The sequence below is a fragment of the Salvelinus sp. IW2-2015 genome, linkage group LG26 (genome assembly GCF_002910315.2).
Source record: "Salvelinus sp. IW2-2015 linkage group LG26, ASM291031v2, whole genome shotgun sequence".
NCBI lineage: Eukaryota > Metazoa > Chordata > Actinopteri > Salmoniformes > Salmonidae > Salvelinus > Salvelinus sp. IW2-2015.
In genome coordinates, this window is record NC_036866.1 from 20,762,133 (window position 1) to 20,784,793 (window position 22,661).

Genomic DNA, 22,661 nt, shown 5'->3' on the forward strand with positions numbered 1-22,661 from the left:
AACATAGCACATAAAACATATGTTTGCAAAATACAAAAGATATGGGGGCCGTCTTTCAGGCTGAGCAGGCAGTTGCTCTCAAAATGAAGACTGGATTGGGTTGATCTGACAGAGCGAGTTGTGTGTGTGCCAGTGTGTGTGTTTTTACCTCACCCTTTGTCTCTCTGTGTCTGTGGCTGTTTCCTCTAATGAGGAGTGAGCTCATTATCAGCACCAGGGTGTCCCTGTGACATGTGGGAATAGACAGCCTCCCCAGGCATGGCACCCACTCTGCCCTCCACCCACCTAAAACACGGGGGAGTGGGGCAATGGCAAGGAGGGGCCAGGAGCTAAAAGTCAGCAGCCAAGAGGGCAAGCAGGATCCAGGGGCAGTGGGGAGCAGGGTGGATTCTGCTCCAGATTCTCCAACCCCATTGTGCCGTAAGGTAGCCTAGGCAGAGACCTCTGTAAATGTTGTACATATTTTAATTTATTTGTAAGTGTTTTTTTGTTGCATTATTTTTTTGGGGGGGTGGGGGGGGGGTTGGCTGCTCTAAGGTTTGATCACTATATGCTCTGGTCTTGACTCAGAGTTGCATGATCGTGATGAGAAAAGTCTATATTTTGACTTGATAGCTTTTGGATTCAAATAATGTGGCTTTTTGTTTCATCTGTTTGGAAGTATTACACCAAGGACTGCATGTCGTGTCCAGAGGTAGCAGAGGGAGTGCTATACATGTTCAAAAAGGTATGAATGATTATTAGATCTGTTACCCAGTATAACTATCAGACTAGGTCTACTGTGTCGTTTGTTCATGTTTTTACACATTTTCAAACTTTTTTTGTGTCATGCCCAATGACTTTAAATGCATTATCCACTTCTGTGGTTGAATTGTGCTTTAAATGATCAAATAAATCTATCTCTTCAATGTGTGTTTGTGTGTACGTCTGTGTATATCGGCAGGGGGGATAAAAGCAGAAGACACATTTCCATCTCACATGGACTAATAAACTATAGTTTATCTTACTATACAATTTAACCATCACACCACTCCCCCTTCCAGACCTCCACCCCAGACCACAACACCACTCGTCTCCAAAACAACAGCAGACACCCAGACTCCCTGGCTGGATGAGCCACTGGGGACGTCTGCCACCCCCTCTCCTCACTGGAGAGGCCGCCTCTTCTCCCTCTCCTCCTTCTGTTCACCTGTCCACAGGGTAAAGTGTATAAACAAGATAATAAATGGCGCCATGAGCAATTGCATGTTTCAGTCAGAGTCAGTGACTCTGAAGAACTACTGGGGGAATTATTTAGATGGTGACTCTCTCTGAGTCAAACTCACAATTCAAGAACCGATCCTATTATAATGTCAGTGCTGCCAGGTCTATTTCAGATCCCTTCTGCATATATTTGCATGTGGAGCACACAGTCTGGAGCCTCCCAGATGGGGGTGTTGGTCAAGTTAACCCCGTTGCCAGTGAAATGAAAGGCCATATGGATGCCATCGGATGGCCAGCAGTCGTGACCAGTGCCAGAGACTGGCTTTCTGACTAGGTTATCATGGCACGGCACCAGGCCACTACCACCAACCCAGGCAGACCACGCTCCAGGAATACAGAGTGAAAGTATAGGGGTTTGCCTCTCCTTAACTAAACCTTCCAGGGCAGATTTGCAGTCTTGAATGCTCCAGTATGGCTGCTTGAGTGAGCAGAGCCAGAACAGAGATGAGATGAATGTGAGACAGAGTCAGTTGGCTGGACAGAGGCAGCGAGCCAAGGAGGAAATGGATGGAGGCTGGCTCATTGGGGTTTTATTATGTGTGGTGAGCACAGGGAAATGGATCATAAAGAGTGAAGAGCTCCGGAAGATAGAACAATGGAGAGAGCTCTGCCAGCTATTGGACTTGAGCTATCCACAATCTCTAATGAGCGGGCAGAGGACAAACTGGCAGCCCACTGGGCAAAAAGTGGTTGAATCAACGTTGTTTCCACGTCATTTCAACCAAAAAATGTCATGTGATAACGTTGAATCAACGTGGAAAACTGATTGGATATGCAAAAAGTCATCAACTTTTAACCTAAATCCAATGACACAGTGACAGTTTTGGTGGATTTCACATTGAATTCACGTTAATTAATGTAAATCAAAATTAGACATTGAACTGACGTCTGTGCCCAGTGGGCTCAAGAGTCAGAACATCATGACATCATGCTGATCGAAACACATCCAAGTATGTATGGCTGCATACATAGAGGAGTGGGTGTGGCATGGCTGCATACATAGAGGAGTGGGTGTGTCATGGCTGCATACATAGAGGAGTGGGTGTGGCATGGCTGCATACATAGAGGAGTGGGTGTGTCATGGCTGCAATACATAGAGGAGTGGGTGTGGCATGGCTGCATACATAGAGGAGTGGGTGTGTCATGGCTGCATACATAGAGGAGTGGGTGTGGCATGGCTGCATACATAGATGAGTGGGTGTGCATGGCTGCATACATAGAGGAGTGGGTGTGTCATGGCTGCATACATAGAGGAGTGGGTGTGTCATGGCTGCATACATAGAGGAGTGGGTGTGTGTCATGGCTGCATACATAGAGGAGTGGGTGTGGCATGGCTGCATACATAGAGGAGTGGGTGTGGCATGGCTGCATACATAAAAGGGTGGGTCTGGCTGGTAATGGGCTGCATACAGAGGAGTAGGTGTGTCATGGCTGCATACAATAGAGGAGTGGGTGTGTCATGACTGCATACATAGAGAAGTGGGTGTGCATGGCTGCATACATAGAGGAGTGGGTGTGTCATGGCTGCATACATAGAGGAGTGGGTGTGTCATGGCTGCGTAATAGAGTATGTGGTGTGACATGGCTGCATACATAGAGGAGTGGGTGTGTCATGGCTGCATACATAGAGGAGTGGGTGTGTCATGGCTGCATACATAGAGGAGTGGGTGTGTCAATGGCTGCATACATAGAGGAGTGGGTGTGGCATGGCTGCATACATAGAGGAGTGGGTGTGTCATGGCTGCATACATAGAGGAGTGGGTGTGGCATGGCTGCATACATAGAGGAGTGGGTGTGTCATGGCTGCATACATAGAGGAGTGGGTGTGTCATGGCTGCATACATAGAGGAGTGGTGTGTGGCATGGCTGCATACATAGAGGAGTGGGTGTGTCATGGCTGCATACATAGAGGAGTGGGTGTGGCATGGCTGCATACATAGATGAGTGGGTGGGCATGGCTGCATACATAGAGGAGTGGGTGGTGTCATGGCTGCATACATAGAGGAGTGGGTGTGGCATGGCTGCATACATAAAGGGTGGGTCTGGCTGGTATGGCTGCAATAGAGGAGTGGGTGTGTCATGGCTGCATACATAGAGGAGTGGGTGTGGTCATGACTGCATACATAGAGAAGTGGGTGTGGCATGGCTGCATACATAGAGGAGTGGGTGTGTCATGGCTGCATACATAGAGGAGTGGGTGTGTCATGGCTGCTACATAGAGGAGTGGGTGTGTCATGGCTGCATACATAGAGGAGTGGGTGTGGCATGGTGGCATACATAGAGGAGTGAGTGTGGCTGGCATGGCTGCATACATAGAGGAGTGGGTGTGGCTGGCATGGCTGCATACATAGAGGAGTGGGTGTGGCATGGCTGCATACATGAGATGAGTGGGTGTGGCATGGCTGATACATAGAGGAGTGGTGTGTCATGGCTGCATACATAGAGGAGTGGGTGTTGTCATGGCTGCATACATAGAGGAGTGGGTGGTGGCATGGCTGCATACATAGAGGAGTGGGTGTGGCATGGCTGCATACATAGAGGAAGTGGGTGTGTCATGGCTGCATACAAGAGGCGTGGGTGGTGGCATGGCTGCATACATAGAGGCGTGGGTGTGGCATGGGTGCATACATAGAGGAGTGGGTGTGGCATGGGTGCATACATAGAGGAGTGGGTGTGGCATGGCTGCATACATAGAGGAGTGGGTGTGGAATGTGTGCATACATAGAGGAGTGGGTGTGACATGGCTGCATACATAGAGGAGTGGGTGTGACATGGCTGCATACATAGAGGAGTGGGTGTGGCTGGTATGGCTGCATACATAGAGGAGTGGGTGTGGCATGGCTGCATACATAGAGGAGTGGGTGTGGCATAAATGCCAAAATAGATGGATGAGGTACGCTTGGTCAAGCAGCACTGAGTGACTGCATGGCCTGCCTCTCCACAGTTTCAGGCCTGATTTTTTCGAGTGGTTTCTCCCTTCATGTGAGTGACATTGCCTTTGGACACGGACTTGCGGAATGTGTTGAGAGGAAGGCAAAACACAGGGTAGCTATGGCAACAGGCTTGGACTCAGAGAAAGGAGAGGTTGAGAGATACTAATGAGGGAGGGAGACAATCAGAGATGATTAGTGAGAGGACGGGAGAGAGAGAAAGGCAAAGGATGAGGATCGCAGGAGGGGAAAAAAGAGGAGAGAAGGAAAGGCAGAGAGAGAGAGTGAGAGAGAGAGAGAGAGAGAGAGGCCAACCAAGGAGGGCCTACAGCAGCACCTAGATCTTCTGCACAGATTCTGTCAGACCTGGGTCCTGACAGTAAATGTCAGTAAGACAAAATAATGGTGTTCAAAAAAAGGTCCAGTTCCCATTCCATCTAGACACCGTTGCCATAGAGCGCACAAAAAACTATACATACCTCGGCCTAAACATCAGCGCCACAGGTAACTTCCACAAAGCTGCGAACGATCTGAGAGACAAGGCAAGAAGGGCCTTCTATGCCATCAAAAGGAACATAAAATTCAACATATCAATTAGGATCTGGCTAAAAATACTTGAATCAGTTATACAACCCATTGCCCTTTATGATTGTGAGGTCTGGGATCTGGTCATCAACCAAGAATTCACAAAATGTGACAAACACCAAATTGAGACTGCATGCAGAATTCTGCAAAAAAATATCCTCTGTGTACAACGTAAAACACCAAATAATGCATGCAGATCATAATTAGGCTGATACTCGCTAATTATCAAAATCCAGAAAAAAGCCGTTAAATTCTACAACAACCTAAAAGGAAGCAATTCCCAAACCTTCCATAACAAAGCCATCACTTACAGGGAAATAAACCTAGAGAAGAGTCCCCTAAGCAAGCTGGTCCGGGGGCTCTGTTCACAAACACAAACACACCCCACAGAGCCCCAGGACAGCAACACAATTAGACCAACCAAATCACGAGAAAACAAAAAGAGAATTACTTGACACATTGAAAAGAATTTACCAAAAAACAAAGCAAAGTAGAATGCAGAATACCTGACCACTGTGACTGACCCAAAATTAAGGAAATCTTTGACTATATATAGACTCAGTAAGCATAGCCTTGCTATTGAGAAAGACCGCCAAAGGCAGATCTGACTTTTAAGAGTAGACAGGCTATGTGCACACTGCCCACAAAATGAGGTGGAAACTGAGCTGCACTTCCTAACCTCCTGACAAATCTATGACCATATTAGAGACACATATTTCCCTCAGATTACACAGACCCACAAAGAATTTGAAAACAAATCCAATTTTGATAAACTCCCATATCTATTGGGTGAAATACCACAGTGTGCCATCACAGCAGCAAGATTTGTGACCTGTTGCCACAAGAAAAGGAAATTTGCAAATCATTACAACACTGTATATATACATAATATGAAATTTGATATGTCTTTATACTTTTGAAACTTTTGTAAGTGTAATGTTTACTGTACATTTTTAATTGTTTATTTCACTTTTGTTTATTATCTATTTCACTTGCTTTGGCAATGTAAACATACGTTTCCTATGACAACAAAGCCCTTGAATTGAAATTGAATTGAAATTGAATTGAGAGAGACAGAAGGAGCGAGAGTGGCTGCTTGGCTGTTGAGAGAGCAGCTCCAATAAAAGCTTCACACTTCAGATTAAAGAGGTGCGAGCCAGCTGGCCAGCCCAGTAAGGAGCAGAGAGATAGGGAGAGAGAAAGAGAGAGAAAGAGAGAGAGAAAGAGAGAAAGAGGGAGGGAAAGAGATAGCGAAAGAAGGGGCACTCTGTTCCATGCTGCCACACCCGTCTGCACATACAGGCAATATCCACAAGCTGGAGAAACACTCACACATTCACACTAGGCTTGGGCGGTATACCGTATACCGAGGTATTTGGAAACCACAGGATGGTTTTTCAATATTGTTAATACCGTTTAAACTACTTATTTGAAGTAAAAAAATCTATATATATTTGTAGCTTTTTAGTAAATAACTGCAGTCAACTTGTGCGATACGTTAGGAGATAAAGCAGATTGCGTTCTTCATTTCACCTGTCACATTATTTTACATGATGAAGCTTACGGTAGTTCCCCTGAACAGTCAAGTGTTTGTTTGTAAATAGCACAACAAGTTAAAGTGGGAGCKGGTGGGTCCAGCTGTGTATTGACAGGGGTCGCGCTTTATATTGAAAGTCAACAGTGTTTTTTTTGCTTCAATAGAGTGATCAGGGGTGTGCAACTAGTTTTTCTTCACAGAAAATACATTAGTGCAACACATTCGGCAGAAAATAGCTTCATTGTCATCAGACGACAACAGAAGCGCAACGCTTTTGGCTAGCAGCCACACAAGTAAATGAGCTTACAATGAAAAAGCAAGGTCTTTTTTGCGAAACGATGCATGGCCATCATATTTCTAATGTTTATCATAGAAATAATGTAACCAACTACATTTCCTAATGTTTTTCTTAAAGTTAATCTTGCATTTTACTGGAGAAAAGTAGGCTGGCTACACTGAGAAAAGTACCGGAGTAGCTACACATCAGTTAGAGGGTTGTCTGCTGATAGAATGCCATTGGGGAATTCTCATCTGAGTGGAGAAGTGCAACTGAAGCATAAAATGTGTCTGATGCCGAGCAGAAATTACAATAAGAAGAATTTTAGATGCGCGTTTACAAAACGCAACAAGATATTTCTTGTTTTTTTCCTGTGTGAAAAATGAAGAATTCTGCATTAACGCGACCCCTAAGTTTAACTTGCTAGGTATCTAAGTAAGTGGCTAAATTAATAAGGTTACGGGGTATCATATTGTGATAGCTTTCTGCTGTGTTTGAGAAGTTAAAGCCCTTTGGATGAGTTAGGTATTTGTACAGCTGCCACTGCTATCTTGATTTCCTTGCGTTCTTTCTCCTCTCTGTTCTCGGCCTGTCTGCTCCTCCCCATCTTCTCAGAGCAGAGCAGGAAGGCCCGTTGCCCTAACGACTCCAGACTCCACACATACACAGCGTGTACACATGCTGCTCCAGAGCCAGTACTGTTCTTCCTTCAGACAAACATGAGTCAAAACTTTGTTCACTTTGTTCAATGTCTCTCGTTCACATTTGCTTGGAAATGTCCAAACGCACCAAAAATGACATTTGGTAGCTCCTATCTATATATGTATAACTTTATGAGCTGGATTGCCTGTCTTTGCAATTTGTTTATTTTAGTTTGTGCTCATTAACATATTTAGCTAGCAGCCTCCATGGAAATTTGTGAATTTTGTTAGCGTTCTGTTAATAGACGCCCAATGCGGGGGGATTTTGCGCCCCCTTGTGTACTAAGCCGGTAATACCGTAAATCTRGGGATGCGAGAAGGACGGTATATGATGATAAGAAAATCTGGATACCGCCCATCCCTAATTCACACTAACATACAGGTAAACAGGGGTCCTCAACAGGACACACCCCAGTTAGGAACTCACCTCCCTGCATTCTCTCTTTTCTCCATTCTATTTCTCTCTCATACTTATTCTCTCCTCATTCTCTCTCTGCACGCCTCAGCTTTTTTCTCTCTTTCTGTGGCGGTCCTTCGTTTTCTCTCTCCATTAGGCAGAGAGATTCACCGCTTTGGGACAGTGACCTCTGACCTATTTCACAAATTACTTTTGAGAGGTTACTTTTGGGTCACATGCACAGACGCACACACGCACACACACTGAAGCACTCTAAATTACTTCTCTGAGAATGACACAACCATAGAGGCTGGACACAACCCCTGCGTCTGTCAACTCTCAAGCACTCCAGTTTATTGGGACAGAAATACAGTTATTGTCTAAAGAAGCGCTCTGCTTCTAGCAGAAGAAAGAAATAATATAACAATCAATAGCAGCTGGGTATTTCAGATGACTTGTCCCAGAGTATTGATAGCATTGGTTTGATTAAAATATAAAGAACTTCCTGGAAAGGTCCGAGTCAGTGGTGTGCCTCCTGTTTTAGAGGGGGAACAGAACACAGCAGGGGAACGGATACCAACACAACACATGAGAGGAGGCATTAGGACAGCAGCTCACATATCCTACTGTACACCTTCCTTCACCCTGTCTGTCCTCTTAAGGTCACTCTGAGGCCATGTACTGACACAGCTGATGACCCATGACCCCTGAAAGAGACATGACCTTTGCCCTCCCGCTCACACTCCAATCCAGCCTGTCAGCAGTTTGACATTGTGGACTGAACCAATAACCAATCCCAAACTATTCCCATCATCTTCATCATTCATCATCATTATTGTTGGCACCACCATCATTTAACAATGCTGTTATAAACATGTATGTATCATCAACACTATGAATGTCATGTCTACTAAACGCATTCACCTTTTCCACTGGAGCGTTCATTCATCATGGTCTGAATACAGTATTCCAAACCTGTCTGATTCCCTCCTTGGTACAGGCAGACAGTGTGTTGTGTGAATCTACATGTCCTGCTGCTCCCCTCTTCTCAGTGGGTGATTTATAGAAGCCAGTCAACAAGCTGAGACTAATGTGCTCTGTTCCACATCCTTTCAGAGCCTTGTGGCCAATTACCTGTTACAACACTGGGGTTATGGATTTTCAAGCTGGATAAGGATGAGTGGGTGTGTTTGTGAACACTAGAACTCTAGAACCGCTGAGCCTCGAGGGTCCCGCCTTCAAGCTAATGAGCAGTCATTTTGACTGCAACATTCTAATAAATGTCATATATGCTATTGATAAAATAATAATTTGGCTATGTTTATGAAGGTCTTAGGTAACATTAGAATAATACAAAAACGTTTCATTAGTTTATGTTACTGTAGTATTATGTAAAAACAAAAAAACACAAATTACGTTGAACCAACGTGGAATAGACATTGAATTGATGTCTGTGCCCAGTGGGATGTGTTGGGGAACACGGTAAAACACGGTGTTGGGGAACACGTATTTTATAACCACAACAATAATACAAATTCCCTAACCACAAAGACGAATGGTCAGCGAGGTCAAACTAAGAAAATATCAGTAGCCTAAACATAATTATAAGCGCCAAGTGTGAAAATCAGCAGAAAAGCAATAATGCCATTATAATGAATATAAGTGTCGATATGACAGCAGTCAAAAATAGTACATTATTGTCAGCTCGTGCTTACATGGTGTACGTTTTCACACAATGGCATCAGTTGGATTTCATTTAGCGGCGATCCCTTGTCCAAACAATGGACACAAATCTTTGCCACTTTCACTTGATTGACACACTTCCCACAAACACGTGGCTTGCAGGTGACACAGGTGTCTTGGGTTCTGTTCTTAGCTCATCTGGCCACCTGACACTGTCTCCTTCCCGGGAGCTGTGCGCAATTTGCCTCACGCAGCGGCTCGCGTGGAATCTTTGTTGCTGCCTTGGACCTCATATCTCTCATGCACTGCTTGAGCAACACGTGTGCGTTGATAGCAACCAAGTCAAGCATGTTGTAGAACACAGCAACAAGCAGCAGCGGGTGCCTCCTTTCACCGAGTACAGCCGTGCCATCTGATCCAAAACATTCACACCGACCAGAAATACGCTCTTTCCACTGAATGCTCCACGGAGACACAGGATTGAAATGAACGCTTCCAGCTCAAAAATTACACAGCAATCACTGTGTACTCCAAGTAGGCCAGAGTAGACTGATAAGATGTGTTGGACTGATACAGGGTACATACCATTTTGAGATTATAATTAGAATGTACCAATATAGAATACCCCTCCCTGTTCTTCATTCACAATTGGTGATTACATAATTATAAATCAGTCGCTTCCCCTCTCCAATCAACTCACCCATTCTCCCCGATCATGCTTTACTTCATCTGTTATATACTGTATGTGTGAAATTCATTTCGGTATAGCTTAGGTTCAGTTTCGAGGCAATTATCGGGGTGATTATCAACTGGGCACGGCACCTTCCACTGTCGGGAGAAAGAGTGGAGCAGGCCCTATAGTTGGGAGAAAGAGTGGAGCAGGCCCTACAGTCGGGAGAAAGAGTGGAGCAGGCCCTACAGTCGGGAGAAAGAGTGGAGCAGGCCCTACACGGGGACGACGCGAGGTGGAGCATTGCCTTACAGTCGGAGATAGAGTGGAGCAGGCCCTACCAGTCGGGAGAGAGTGGAGCAGGCCCTACAGTCGAAGAAAGGGGGGCGAGCACCCTGACAGTCCGGAGGAAAGGAGTTGGAGCAGGCCCTACAGTCGGGGAAGAAGTGGAGCAGGCCCTACAGTCGGGAGAAAGAGTGGGAGCAGGCCCTGCAGTCGGGAGAAAAGAGTGGAGCAGGGCCCTGACAGTCGAGAAAAAGAGTGGAGGGGGCCCTACAGTCGGCAGAAAGAAGAGTGGAGCAGGCCCTACAGTCGGCAGAAAGAGTGGAGCAGGCCCTACAGTCGAGAGAGAAAGAGTGGAGCAGGCCCTACAATCGCGATAAAAAGAGTTGGAAGCAGGCCCGCTACGGGCACAGAAAGAGTGGAGCAGGCCCTACAGTCGGCAGAAAGAAAGTGGAGCAGCCCTAACAGTCGGCAGAAAGAGTGAGCAGGCCCTACCAGTCGGAGAAAGAGTGGAGCACCCTACAGTCGGGATAAAGAGTGGAGCAGCCTACAGTCGGGAGAAGGAGTGGGAGCCCTACTCGTGGGAGACGGAGTGGAGCAGGCCTACAGTCAGGAGAAGGAGTGGAGCAGGCCCTACAGTCGGGAGAAGGAGTGGAGCAGGCCCTACAGTCGGTAGAAAGGGTGGAGCAGGCCCTACAGTCGGCAGAAAGAGTGGAGTAGGCCCTACAGTCGGGAGAAGAAGTGGAGCAGGCCCTACAGTCAGGAGAAGGAGTGAGCAGGCCCCTACAGTCGGGAGAAGGAGTGGAGCAAGCCCTACAGTCGGGAACGGAGTAGAGCAGGCCCTACAGTCGGGAACGGAGTGGAGCAAGCCTACAGTCGGGAGAAGGAGTGGAGCAGGCCCTACAGTCGGGAGAAGGAGTGGAGCAGGTCCTACAGTCGTGAGAAGGAGTGGAGCAGGCCCTACAGTCGAAGAAAGAGTGGAGCAGCCCTACAGTCGGAGAAGGAGTGGAGCAGGCCCTACAGTCGGGAGAAGGAGTGGAGCAGGCCCTACAGTCGAGAAGGAGTAGAGCAGGCCTACAGTCGGGAGAAGGAGTGGAGCAGGCCCTACAGTCGAGAGAAGGAGTGGAGCAGGCCCTACAGTCGAGAGAAGGAGGAGCAGCCCTACAGTCGGAGACGGAGTGAGCAGGCCCTACAGTCGAGAGAAGGGCATGAATGACATGCCCTCCTAAAACTGGATATTACTCCAGTTCTGTTTGTGATATTACAATTCTAACAACGGCAGTGTTGCTATATAGATTATTTTGGAAAAGTCAAGACAGAGGGGAGCATGACTTTAAAAATGGCAGAGTTATAAAAAAAATACAATATAGAGCAGTAAAAATAGCTGCTTTAGCAGTTCTGGTGTTAAAATTCAGTGTTGAATATATGGTGTCTGTTGTGTGTGACAGTTTGTGTATTTCTTTCGATAAAGGTGTTGGGAGGCCATCACTACAGTAGAATGGCAGGAGCACGCAATCTCTGCTTACTAATGTGTGTGTGTGTGTGTGGTGTGTGTGTGTGTGTGTGTGTGTGTGTGTGTGTGTGTGTGTGTGTGTGTGTGTGTGTGTGTGTGTGTGTGTGTGTGTGTGTGTGTGTGTGTGGTGTGTGTGTTGCGTGCGTGCGTGCGTGCGTGCGTGCGTGCGTGCGTGCGTGCGTGCGTGCGTGTGTGTACATTGCGGTCCATGCTTGCGCCTGTCTGTCTGTCTGTGCCTGTGTGTGTGCAGTTGTAGTCCATTCCCTCAGTGCTACACTCTACAGAGTGGTAGAGAGACTCACTTTTCTCTCCTTGTCTCCGTACTCCAGCCCAAGGGTGTCCATGGCACGGACGATGGCAGCCAGAGACTGGATTGTGTTGCTGTAGACCACAGGCTTGTACTGCTTCACATCATCTCCAGAGAAGCCATCCTCATGGATAATCCTGCAAACATGAACATGATTCATAGGTCAAATAGGCATTTACCTAAACAAGGACATCATGTCCATGGCACACACTGTCGACAGGCACGCAGAGGCACACATGCTGTATCACACACACGCACCCACACACACAACCCTGAGCTCCTCTCTCTTCCTCAGCCTGGCTCCATTTTAATTCTGTTTTCCTTTCATTTGCTCCGTTGCTGCTGTAACTGGCCGGGGGAGAGAGGGGAAGATCTGAGAGTTTCTCCCCCACTCAGCAGACAGAGACAGAACCAGTCCAGGACCAGATGTAGAGAGTGTGCCCCATTAGGCAGAGACACATTGACCCCAGGCCTGAGATCTCCTCTTCATGACACAAACACCACAGCAGGGAGAGGCTCAGCCTATTAAACCCCTGCTCCACCAGAACACTACAGGCACCATTAACACCTGAGCCGCACCCTCCCATTGGCCCTGATATCCAGCCTCCCATTGGCCCTGATATCCAGCCTCCAGTCCATTCAATGGGTCAGATAGAGCATGATCTCCTATCAAGAAAGAGTAAAGTCTGAGCATTGTGTTTGTGAAAGTGAGTGTGAACTTTGTAGCAGGCCGAGCATATAAAAAGAAAGAGCAGAGAAATGTCAGTGCCCTAAGCCGTGACTTACTGCATGAGAGAGAGGGAGAGCGGCCCAGCCCGTGGAGCCTGCCACTGCACACAGATACTGTTTGTGATCCTCCGACAGCAACCTGCTTGCTCTGCAGTGGCCTTTCCTGAGACTCTTTCCAATGACTTCCAATGAATCACTACTCTCTCAATACACTGACAAGCCTAAACGTGCCCTGTTCTCCTACTGCTGTGTGTGGGTGAGTATGTGTGTGTGCGTGCGTGTTCGTACGCGCATGCGTTTAGTGACAGCTACTTATCTACAGCTCAGTAGTAATGCTGCTGTAACTCAGACAGATGTGTGTCAACGGCAAGGTTGATACTGCCTCTTATCTCCCCTGTGCTCTCCCTTTCGTCTCTGTCTCTCTCTCCTTCTCTCATTCTCTCTCTCATTCAATAATAATCACCCCATCATGAAGGCTTTATCTTTGGGTGTAATAAACAGCAGGGCACACACTGGTCCTGCACTGCTGGGACCTGGGGACCTGAGAGGGGAGAGGGTTCCTACTCTCCCCAGCACAGAGCACACATGGAAGGGGTGAGTAGAGGAGAGGTGGGATGGGAGCCTATTGTCAAATGTGTGTAGTTGTGACTCATTACTTTGACATCACATAATGCTGTGGTCAATGACTCTGGTATGGATCGCAGGAGCTTAGGTCCTCTCCAGGAGCAATGAAAGCTCTGTAGATTGGACAAACTGTTTTCCTTCCTCTTTAATATACTTGCTTTACCATTGCTGGCACTGTGTCTGGTAGACCAGGTGTGCCCTGGCAGAGATAGGTGTGTGCCAGCCAAGCCTCTGTGCCAGGGGCAGGTGCAATGGTTTTGTTTTCGGAGGATGTATTAAGCCAAGCCGCACAAAGACACCCCTCCCTCCTATCGTTCCACTGGGGGAACTAAGAGGCAGGTTAACACCTGGCAAATATCATTACCTAAATAAAGATCTGCCAACCAACCCTGAGTCTGTTACTCTGCTCTGAACAACATGTTCCAATGGACCACCATCACCCTGGACATTACATTTACTAAACAAACACTGCTGCTCAATGTTTTAACCACAGAAACAACAGAAAGCAGAATATACATCTCTTCACACTGACCCACAACTCTATTTGGACCATGACCCTACACAACCACATGTCTCTAAATTACCATTAAAACAACCCTCTACAGCTGCCACCTTGCCAACTTTCAGTCAATATCAAGTTGAGCCAATATCACCCAGCACTGCTGCCAGCTGTGCCTCTGTTTTCCAACGTGCTGAAACTGAAGTCAGCGCACCATCTCAGGTGACTGATAAATGATTCAGTTAATAAAAATAAGACATGTTTAAGTCATCTGTAAGTCACAATAAAGCGAAGGACACGTCCCAGAGGATTCTGATTCCCACAGGGGTTGACTGGCTCATTGATCTGTTTCTGATAGGAGACAATGAAAGGACTGCAAGGCCTTAAGGTGTCCTCATACTAGGTTGGTTGGCTCCTAACAGAACATGGCTAGGCGTAAGCCAACGTCTGTGCTTGCAAACTCCCTTAAAAMACCTCCCTCTTGAGACACAGTAGCAACAACATAGCCAGTAACACTTCCTCAAAATAGTCTGAATTAATGTAAGATAAATCAAGAAATCTATTTTTGCCGAGGAGGTCTTAGTCGCGCAATTTTACATCTAGCTAAGATATTTGGTGCAGTATTTCGCAAGCAAAACATTTGCATGAAAACTAGTCATCTCTCGTTGAATGACAACAAACAATGAATTGAAGAATCTTGTRCGTAGTTCCTAACCCCCCTACTGTTGACCAATCACAAACACAGGGTCGTAGACTTTGGCTACCAAACTTCGACTTGCCTCAAGAAAAAAATGTGTGTGCGAACAGCTGAAAAAATAACTGCCGAAAACATAATATTGCATCATGGTTAGGATGGTGTTCTTCGGCTTGCAAGCCTCCCCCTTTTTCATCCAAACATAACTATTGTCATTATGGCCAAACAGTTCTATTTTTGTTTCATCAGACCAGAAGACATTTCTTCAAAGTATGATCTTTGTCCCCATGTGCAGTTGCAAACCGTAGTCTGGCTTTTTTATGGCGGTTTTGGAGCAGTGGCTTCTTCCTTGCTGAGCGGCCTTTCAGGTAATGTCGATATAGGACTCGTTTACTGTGGATATAGATACTTTTGTACCTGTTTCCTCCAGCATCTTCACAAGGTCCTTTGCTGTTGTTCTGGGATTGATTTGCACTTTTCGCACCAAAGTACGTTCATCTCTAGGAGACAGAACGCGTCTCCTTCCTGAGTGGTATGACGGCTGCGTGGTCCCATGGTGTTTATACTTGCGTACTATTGCTTGTACAGATGAATGTGGTACCTTCAGGCGTTTGGAAATTGCTCCCAAAGATGAACCAGAGTTGTGGAGGTCTACAATTTTTTTCTGAGATTTTGGCTGATTTCTTTAGATTTTCCCATGATGTCAAGCAAAGAGGCACTGAGTTTGAAGGTAGGCCTTGAAACACATTCACAGGTACACCTCCAATTGACTCAAATTATGTAAATTAGTCTATCAGAAGCTTCTAAAGCCATGACATCATTTTTGGGAATTTTCCAAGCTGTTTAAAGGCAAAGTCAACTTAGTGTATGTAAACTTCTGACCCACTGGAATTGTGATACAGTAAATTATAAATTAAATAATCTGTCTGTAAACAATTGTTGGAAAAATGACTCGTGCCATGCACACAGTAATGTCCTAACCGACTTGCCAAAACTATAGTTTGTTAACAAGATATTTGTAGAGTGGTTGAAAAATGAGTTTTATGACCCCAACCTAAGTGTATGTAAACTTCCGACTTCAACTGTATGTACAGTACCAGTCAAAAGTTTGGACACACCTACTCATTCAAGGGTTGGCTACTTTGAAGAATCTGAAATATAAAATATATTTTGATTTGTTTAACACATGGGATCTTTACAACGTGATCAAAATGTGTTTCAGCAAGGTGTCATAGCAAACGAGTATCATGAAATACATGCACCCAGTGGCTTACCAAAAACAGGGRACACTGAAACTTGACCATAGACCTTATATATAGGACTTGACAGAGAAATGTCAGCTAGTTAGGCTAGCTAACTGCAGCTAGATATACCCTGCTATCTGTCAGCTTGGCTAAACAGTAAACACAGAACATCACGTCCCTGATTTGAGTCCTAGGCAGCGCATGCAGTCAGGAGCGGAAGACAGGAAAAAATGTGCGTCTTAAATGTATTTTTAATCTGCCGATTATAACAGTGACCATGGTCATATGGCTGACAAATAACTGTCATCCAAAATTCCATGACCATCGCAAAAGGTCTTTGCTTTTCATGAATGAGGACGTTTCTCATTTTGGTCTCTCTGGGCTGTCTGTCAGGTGGAGATGAGAGGAGGGGGTGGGGAAGGCAGCCACTGGGGAGGACAGAACAGAGCACATTAGGCCCTCCTGGGTCTCTGACACGTGGAGATCTGTGACCTGTTACCGCTACAGTACCACCACATTACTCTCACTGCCTTTCACCAAACACAGAAGGAGGGAGGGAGGGAGGGAGGGAGGGAGGGAGGGAGGGAGGGAAAACTAAGGCTGAGGAAGTGATAGAGTTCTTCCAGGAAGTGGTGGTGATTTTGCATTCTAGCCATGTACTGTACTGACTGACTAAATGCTATACTTGTTTTCCCCATAGGAAAAACTGTTTACATATTGCTTTTTGTCTTGCAGTAAATTAGAGCTTTGCATTCTGTTCAGGTTCCTAAGACCCATTTCACTGTTGAGAGGAGTACGAGGGGAGGAGTGTGGATTTTTGAGTCAGTAATTTTGAGTTTGCAAATCATCATGCCACACAAATATGCAGTATGCATGAACACACAAACACACCCACCGACACCCATTCAAGGGCACACACACCCACCCTGTTAGTCTTTATCAATCTTAGTGGCATGTGGTTTCCGTGCTGCTCACTAAGAAGACCCTTTGTCCTCACAGCGCGCTCGAGTGCTGTTGCTGTCATCAGCCCCAGGACACAGCTACTTATCCCCTGTTTCATTCCCTACCAGCGTGGGGGGACTATTTATAACCTCTGCAATCAGAGGAGCGCTACCTCCCTAGCATCAGCTGCTCCAGCCTTTAGCACCAATCTGTCCCCCACACCCTGAGGTCGACCCCCAGACACACACACAATGGCACACTATTTCCTATTAAGTGCACTACTTTTGATCAGGGCCCATAGGGGTCTGATTAAAAGTAGTGCATTATATAGGGACTACGGTGCCATTTGGGATGCACAACAGACACAGCCAGGCCTACGACAGCACCACACTAATCCCACCACAGGAACACAACACAGCATCACTCCCTCTCTGCTGTCAACTTCCATCTCACATTGACTTTCTGCTATATTCATACAAATACACAACAGTAATTGTGTATAGGGTGTTCCTAAGGACCCACTGTGTTTTCTCCTCCCCCCTCTCTTTCCCCATCTCTATCACTCACTCTCCCTCTCCAGACTGTGTCTGCTGATCCCTCCTCCCCCCTCTCTTTCCCCATCTCTATCACTCACTCTCCCTCTCCATGACTGTGTCTGCTGATCCCTCCTCCCCCTCTCTTTCCCCATCTCTCACCTCACTCTCCCTCTCCATGACTGTGTCTGCTTCGATCCTCTCCCCCCTCTACTTCTCCCATCTCTATCACTCACTCTCCCTCTCCATGACTGTGTCTGCTGATCCCTCCTCCCCCTCTCTTTCCCCATCTCTATCATCCTCTCCCTCTCCATGACTGTGTCTGCTGATCCCTCCTCCCCCCTCTCTTTCCCCATCTCTATCACTCATCTCCTCTCCATGACTGTGTCTGCTGATCCCTCCTCCCCCCTCTCTTTCCCCATCTCTATCACTCACTCTCCCTCTCCATGACTGTGTCTGCTGATCCCTCCTCTCACCTCCCAGTCATCCACCTACACCACTTCGACGACACATACCAGTCCCAGGTAATGTACTTTTGTATTAAATTAAATTAAAATCTTCCCACGAGTGAATCTAGCTGATCACTGGTCTAGTCTCTCCCTAGATTTAAATTTCTCTTTGAGAGATGTCTTCCAGTCTACCTCCGGAGGTAGTGCTGAAGACATCTACACAACATACCCCCCTCTGAGTGGTATAGTGTAAAGACAATGGGTGTTTCTCGTTTGGGCAAAAGACCGTCCTCCGTCCTCTCTCCTCCGTGACCCAGGAAAAAAAGTGGTTGAGTGGTCGAGGAGTGTGTCAAATCGTTATTAGGCAAGTGTCCTCCCCTTCTCGACAGCCACCTTCCATCGAGGATACTCATGTGTATCCTACTGCGGAAGTGTTTAGAAATCCGCCCCCCCCCTTTGAATCAGCTTTTGTTTTGTCAGAGGAGAAAAACATGCACACATTTAAGAACAATATGCTACTTATRGTTTTATCTATAAATGTCTTGCACAACTAACTCATTTGTTTTGATCACTTTACACATTTATTTTGGGATCAGTGTTGCAAATCTGTTGTTGAACAGAGATAGATCTTACTACACATATTTTACTAATGTAAATCCACCCTAAGAGACAAATCCTGCAATTGAGATGATGAAGTGTCCTCCATCAGTTGGGTCGTGGAAGCAGGGTGCTGGGTGCTAGAGAGGGTGACAGTTGGGNAGCAGGGTGCTGGGTGCTAGAGAGGGTGACAGTTGGGTCGTGGAAGCAGGGTGCTGGGTGCTAGAGAGGGTGACAGTTGGGTCGTGGAAGCAGGGTGCTAGGTGCTAGAGAGGGTGACAGTTGGGTCGTGGAAGCAGGGTGCTGGGTGCTAGAGAGGGTGACAGTTGGGTCGTGGAAGCAGGGTGCTGGGCTGCTACACGAGAGGGTGACAGTTGGGTCGTGGAAGCAGGGTGCTGGGTGCTAGAGAGGGTGACAGTTGGGTCGTGGAAGCAGGGTGCTGGGTGCTAGAGAGGGTGACAGTGATTTGGAGTTTGCTTCACACTCGGCCTTGAGCAGTCACAAACACTGAATAATTAGTCAGAGGTCTGCATGTGTACAGCTATCATTAAATCCTTCTCTCTCCCCAGCCCCTCCCACACCCCTCCCTAAACAGCAGCTACTTGTTCACTTTTTCACAGCCTCTGCCTCAACCCCTCCTCCTCTCCTCCTTTCCCTCCTGGCAGTTTGTCATCCTGTAATTATATCTGCCATTGTCATCTCTCCTGGAACCCAAGGAGGAGGAGGAGCAGGGGGAGAAATAGTCTGTGTATGGCTGAGACAGCAGAATGTCACCCTAGAGGCCTGCAGAGTTTTGGGCTCCAACCCACCAGGCTGTTCTGATCACAGCCATATTTAACCAGCATGGGAGATCCAGGGTTCCATCTCAGCCCTGCAGACACCAGAGACCACACTGCCACATAGGAGGAGGAAGAGGAGGAGGGAGCTGTTCACACTTACTCTGATGCCCATAAACAGGACACACCAGGCCTGGGGTGTAGAGGTGCTGGTACAGGGCAAAGCACTGTGACTCCACATAGAATTGACTGCCTCTGCTCTACCCCTCACCACGCCCTCCTCTCCTCTAGGCTGTTCCACCTGCGTCTGCAATTAACAATTAAATAAAAACAGCCAGAGCTAATTACAGCCTCTCCCCTGGAGGCTAGGCGCTGCTGGGAGGGCGTCGCCTTCCACACAGGCCAACTCATCTCCCCCACACCCAGTAAACACAGTCACAGGCTCCTCCAATTAACGCTTCTCACAGCAACACCAACGCAGACCAGAACAACTACGTAACTGACTATTACTCAGAGCAGCTAAAGAAGCCTGTCAACACATACATTTACACCATTCTGATTAGTCCACACCTGGAATGTCAACAATGTCAAACAGCTGTTAAAATTCACACAGTGATATAACAGCCCCGTGTTGTAATGTACCTCACTGTGTACAGCATATAATTAGACTATTCACAGTGACAGTAGGTATGTCCAGGCTAAGTTCAAACATCAGACATTACACAGCCATGCTCCGGATCACCTGACCTCAGATCAGCTAAGGGGCCCAACACAAACATACATTCCAACAAGGCCCCTTTGTCTGGCCTGCACAGGACCTGACCTGGGWTCTGCTGCGTGCTGCTTCCCAACACAAACACCTCCCAGACCACAGACAAAGGCCCTTTGTTCCCCTGCAGGGACCTGACCAGCACATGGACTCACTGACTGGCCGGTCGGTCAGCTCTGGCTCTGCCGTGTCGGCACTCTGCAAGCTACCACTGCATGTGGACTTACTGGACCCACCACAGTGAGAAAGGGAGGGAGGAAGGTAGAGAGGGAGAGAGATTTAACCATTTGTACATGGTTACAACACTGTATATAMACATAATATGACATTTGTAATATCTGTATTATTTTGGAACATCTGTGAGTGTAATGTTTACTGTTCATTTTTATTGTTTATTTCACTTTTGTATATTATCTACCTCACTTACTTTGGCAATGTTAACATATGATTCCCATGCGCCAATAAGCCCCTTGAATTGAATTGAGAGACAAGAGAGAAGAGAGAGAGGAGAGAAGAGAGAGAGAGAGAGAGAAGAGAGAGAGAGAGAGAGAGAGAGAGAGAGAGAGAGAGAGAGAGAGAGAGAGAGAGAGAGATGAAGGGAGAGGCGGAGGGAGACAGAGAGCGAGAGACATAGATAGAGAGAGATAGAGAGGAAAAAGAAAGAGAGAGGAGAGAGGAAGAGAGAGAGAAGAGAGAGGGAGAGAGAGGAGAGAGAGAGAGGAGTGAGGGAGAGACGGAGAGGGAGAGAGACAGAGAGAGAGGGAGATAGAGAGAGATGAGAGAGAGAGGAGAGGGGGAGAGAGAGGATAGAGAGAAAGAGAAGAAGGGTAGACACAGGAAAACCTGGCTCCCTGTAGAGGAAAGGCTGTGCAACCACTGCACAACAGCAGAACCTGAGACAGAGCTGCCTTTCCTGACAAAATGTAAAAAATATGAAACAATTAGAGTGTCATATCCCCAAATTTGAAACCCTCATTCAAGGTTTCAAAGACCTCTCTGATGAGGATAGGCTACCCGTTCTGTTGGGGGAGGACGCAGAGAGCTGTGGGTTGGCAGCGCACTACATTGTTGCCTGCCATAAGATGAGGGACAGTGTCTGACAGACCAATCAACCTGCACATGTCCTCTACTGTATGCTTATTATTATTGTTCAATGTATGGTTATTGTTGTTACTGTTGTCCCGTTGACAATTTTGATTCTTATTATTTTAATATTGTAAATATCCAAAGTAAGCTTTGGCAATATGTGCATTGTTACATCATGCAAATAAAGCAAATTGGATTGAATTTAATTGATTCACAGAGAGTTGCCTGTAAAAACAATTAGACAATGTTTATACAGTATGATCCCCTTTCAAACAACCCCATCTTTAACTATTTCTTGTCGGAATTCACCTTTTATATAGCTATTTCATAGGCAGCAACTGAGCAAYAGACATTCAACTTTGACCTTGTTGTTGCGACCATTGTCATGGTAACCTGACACAGCAAGCAGTATTAATCAAGTTCTAAATTCCTCCGATAGGACAGAATGCAATGCACTGCTTTCATTTCTGCACATTCACAAACAGTAAGTTAGTAGCTCGAGATACTTCATTTGTAAATAATTACCTTGTAATGGGTTTAAAATTAAACGTATGGTTTTTTTTGGTGCAAAAAAGAGCCGGTAATATTGCTATTTGGGCCAGGCTGCTGCATGCTGACTGCCATTTTGAATATACTTTTTCATAATGACAAGGACAAGTTTGATGTTGGAGAACAACTATAGAATGTTCCGGATTGAKTGCGTGCCAAAGCCGGTAAYATGATAGGGGACATTTCTACTGAGGGGTTGGCGGGATGTTTAAACATACAGTATTACCGCAATCAGGACAAGGTCAGTTTGGCGGAAATAAAAGTAAAGGTTTTTATACCTTTCAGATATAAAGAAAAGTCATCAAAAGTTGGGGGCATACTAATGTTGACGACAAAACATCTTGGTTTGAAAGGTGTATGAGAGTGACACCCCACAGACACAGAGAGAGACAGTGAGAGTAGCAGAGATATGGGGAATATGACACATGCCTCTTGACCTTTCCAGATACTAATCATGTCCTCCAGGCAGCCTTCCCGACAGTAGCAGCAGCAACAGAGCCAGCCAAAAGTGAGTCCCGGGCCCGGCCCAGACTTCAACACCCTGTCCCACTCCATCCTGTTACCAGGGCCTTGATTTACACACTGATAAATGAACTGTGATACGCTGTAGTGGAGTACAGTGGGGAAAGAGCGTGGCCACTGACCTCACATTAGCTAAACCCTCACAAGCAGTGTATCTCCTCACTCCATTTATTCTATAGATGAGTGAGAGCATAATTATGAGCCTGATGAGGTAAAGCAACAGAGTGTAGGACTATGCCTATATTGTACTGTAGCTCCTGGCTACATATCTCACGTGAACTACAGAGGAAAACATTTATCCACAGAATGAACGCTGATGATTATTGTGAGTTATAATGCAGTGCAGATGGACGCAAGGGAAAACTCTTCAAGCAATCTCAGATGAATATCTTGCTGAGATCCAGTGAGGCCGTGAGTGGCTCAACAGCTTAAGATTCCTTTGAAGCAGGGCTTCTCCACCTTCTTCTCTCTCAGACCTAATGACATTCCTCCAGAAACCTGGG

The 22,661-nt window shown here is 46.5% G+C and overlaps 1 protein-coding gene across 2 annotated transcripts in view; it reads right to left on the minus strand.

The window, feature by feature from the left end:
• The window catches only part of LOC111952156 (guanine nucleotide-binding protein G(o) subunit alpha), a 156,440-nt gene that overhangs the window by 95,343 nt on the left and 38,436 nt on the right, over window positions 1-22,661 (minus strand). For both annotated transcript variants that reach the window (XM_023970688.2, XM_023970689.2), the window contains exon 3: window positions 12,141-12,282. In XM_023970688.2, coding sequence (XP_023826456.1) covers window positions 12,141-12,282 — 142 coding nt within the window. The remainder of the gene's footprint in view (window positions 1-12,140; window positions 12,283-22,661) is intronic.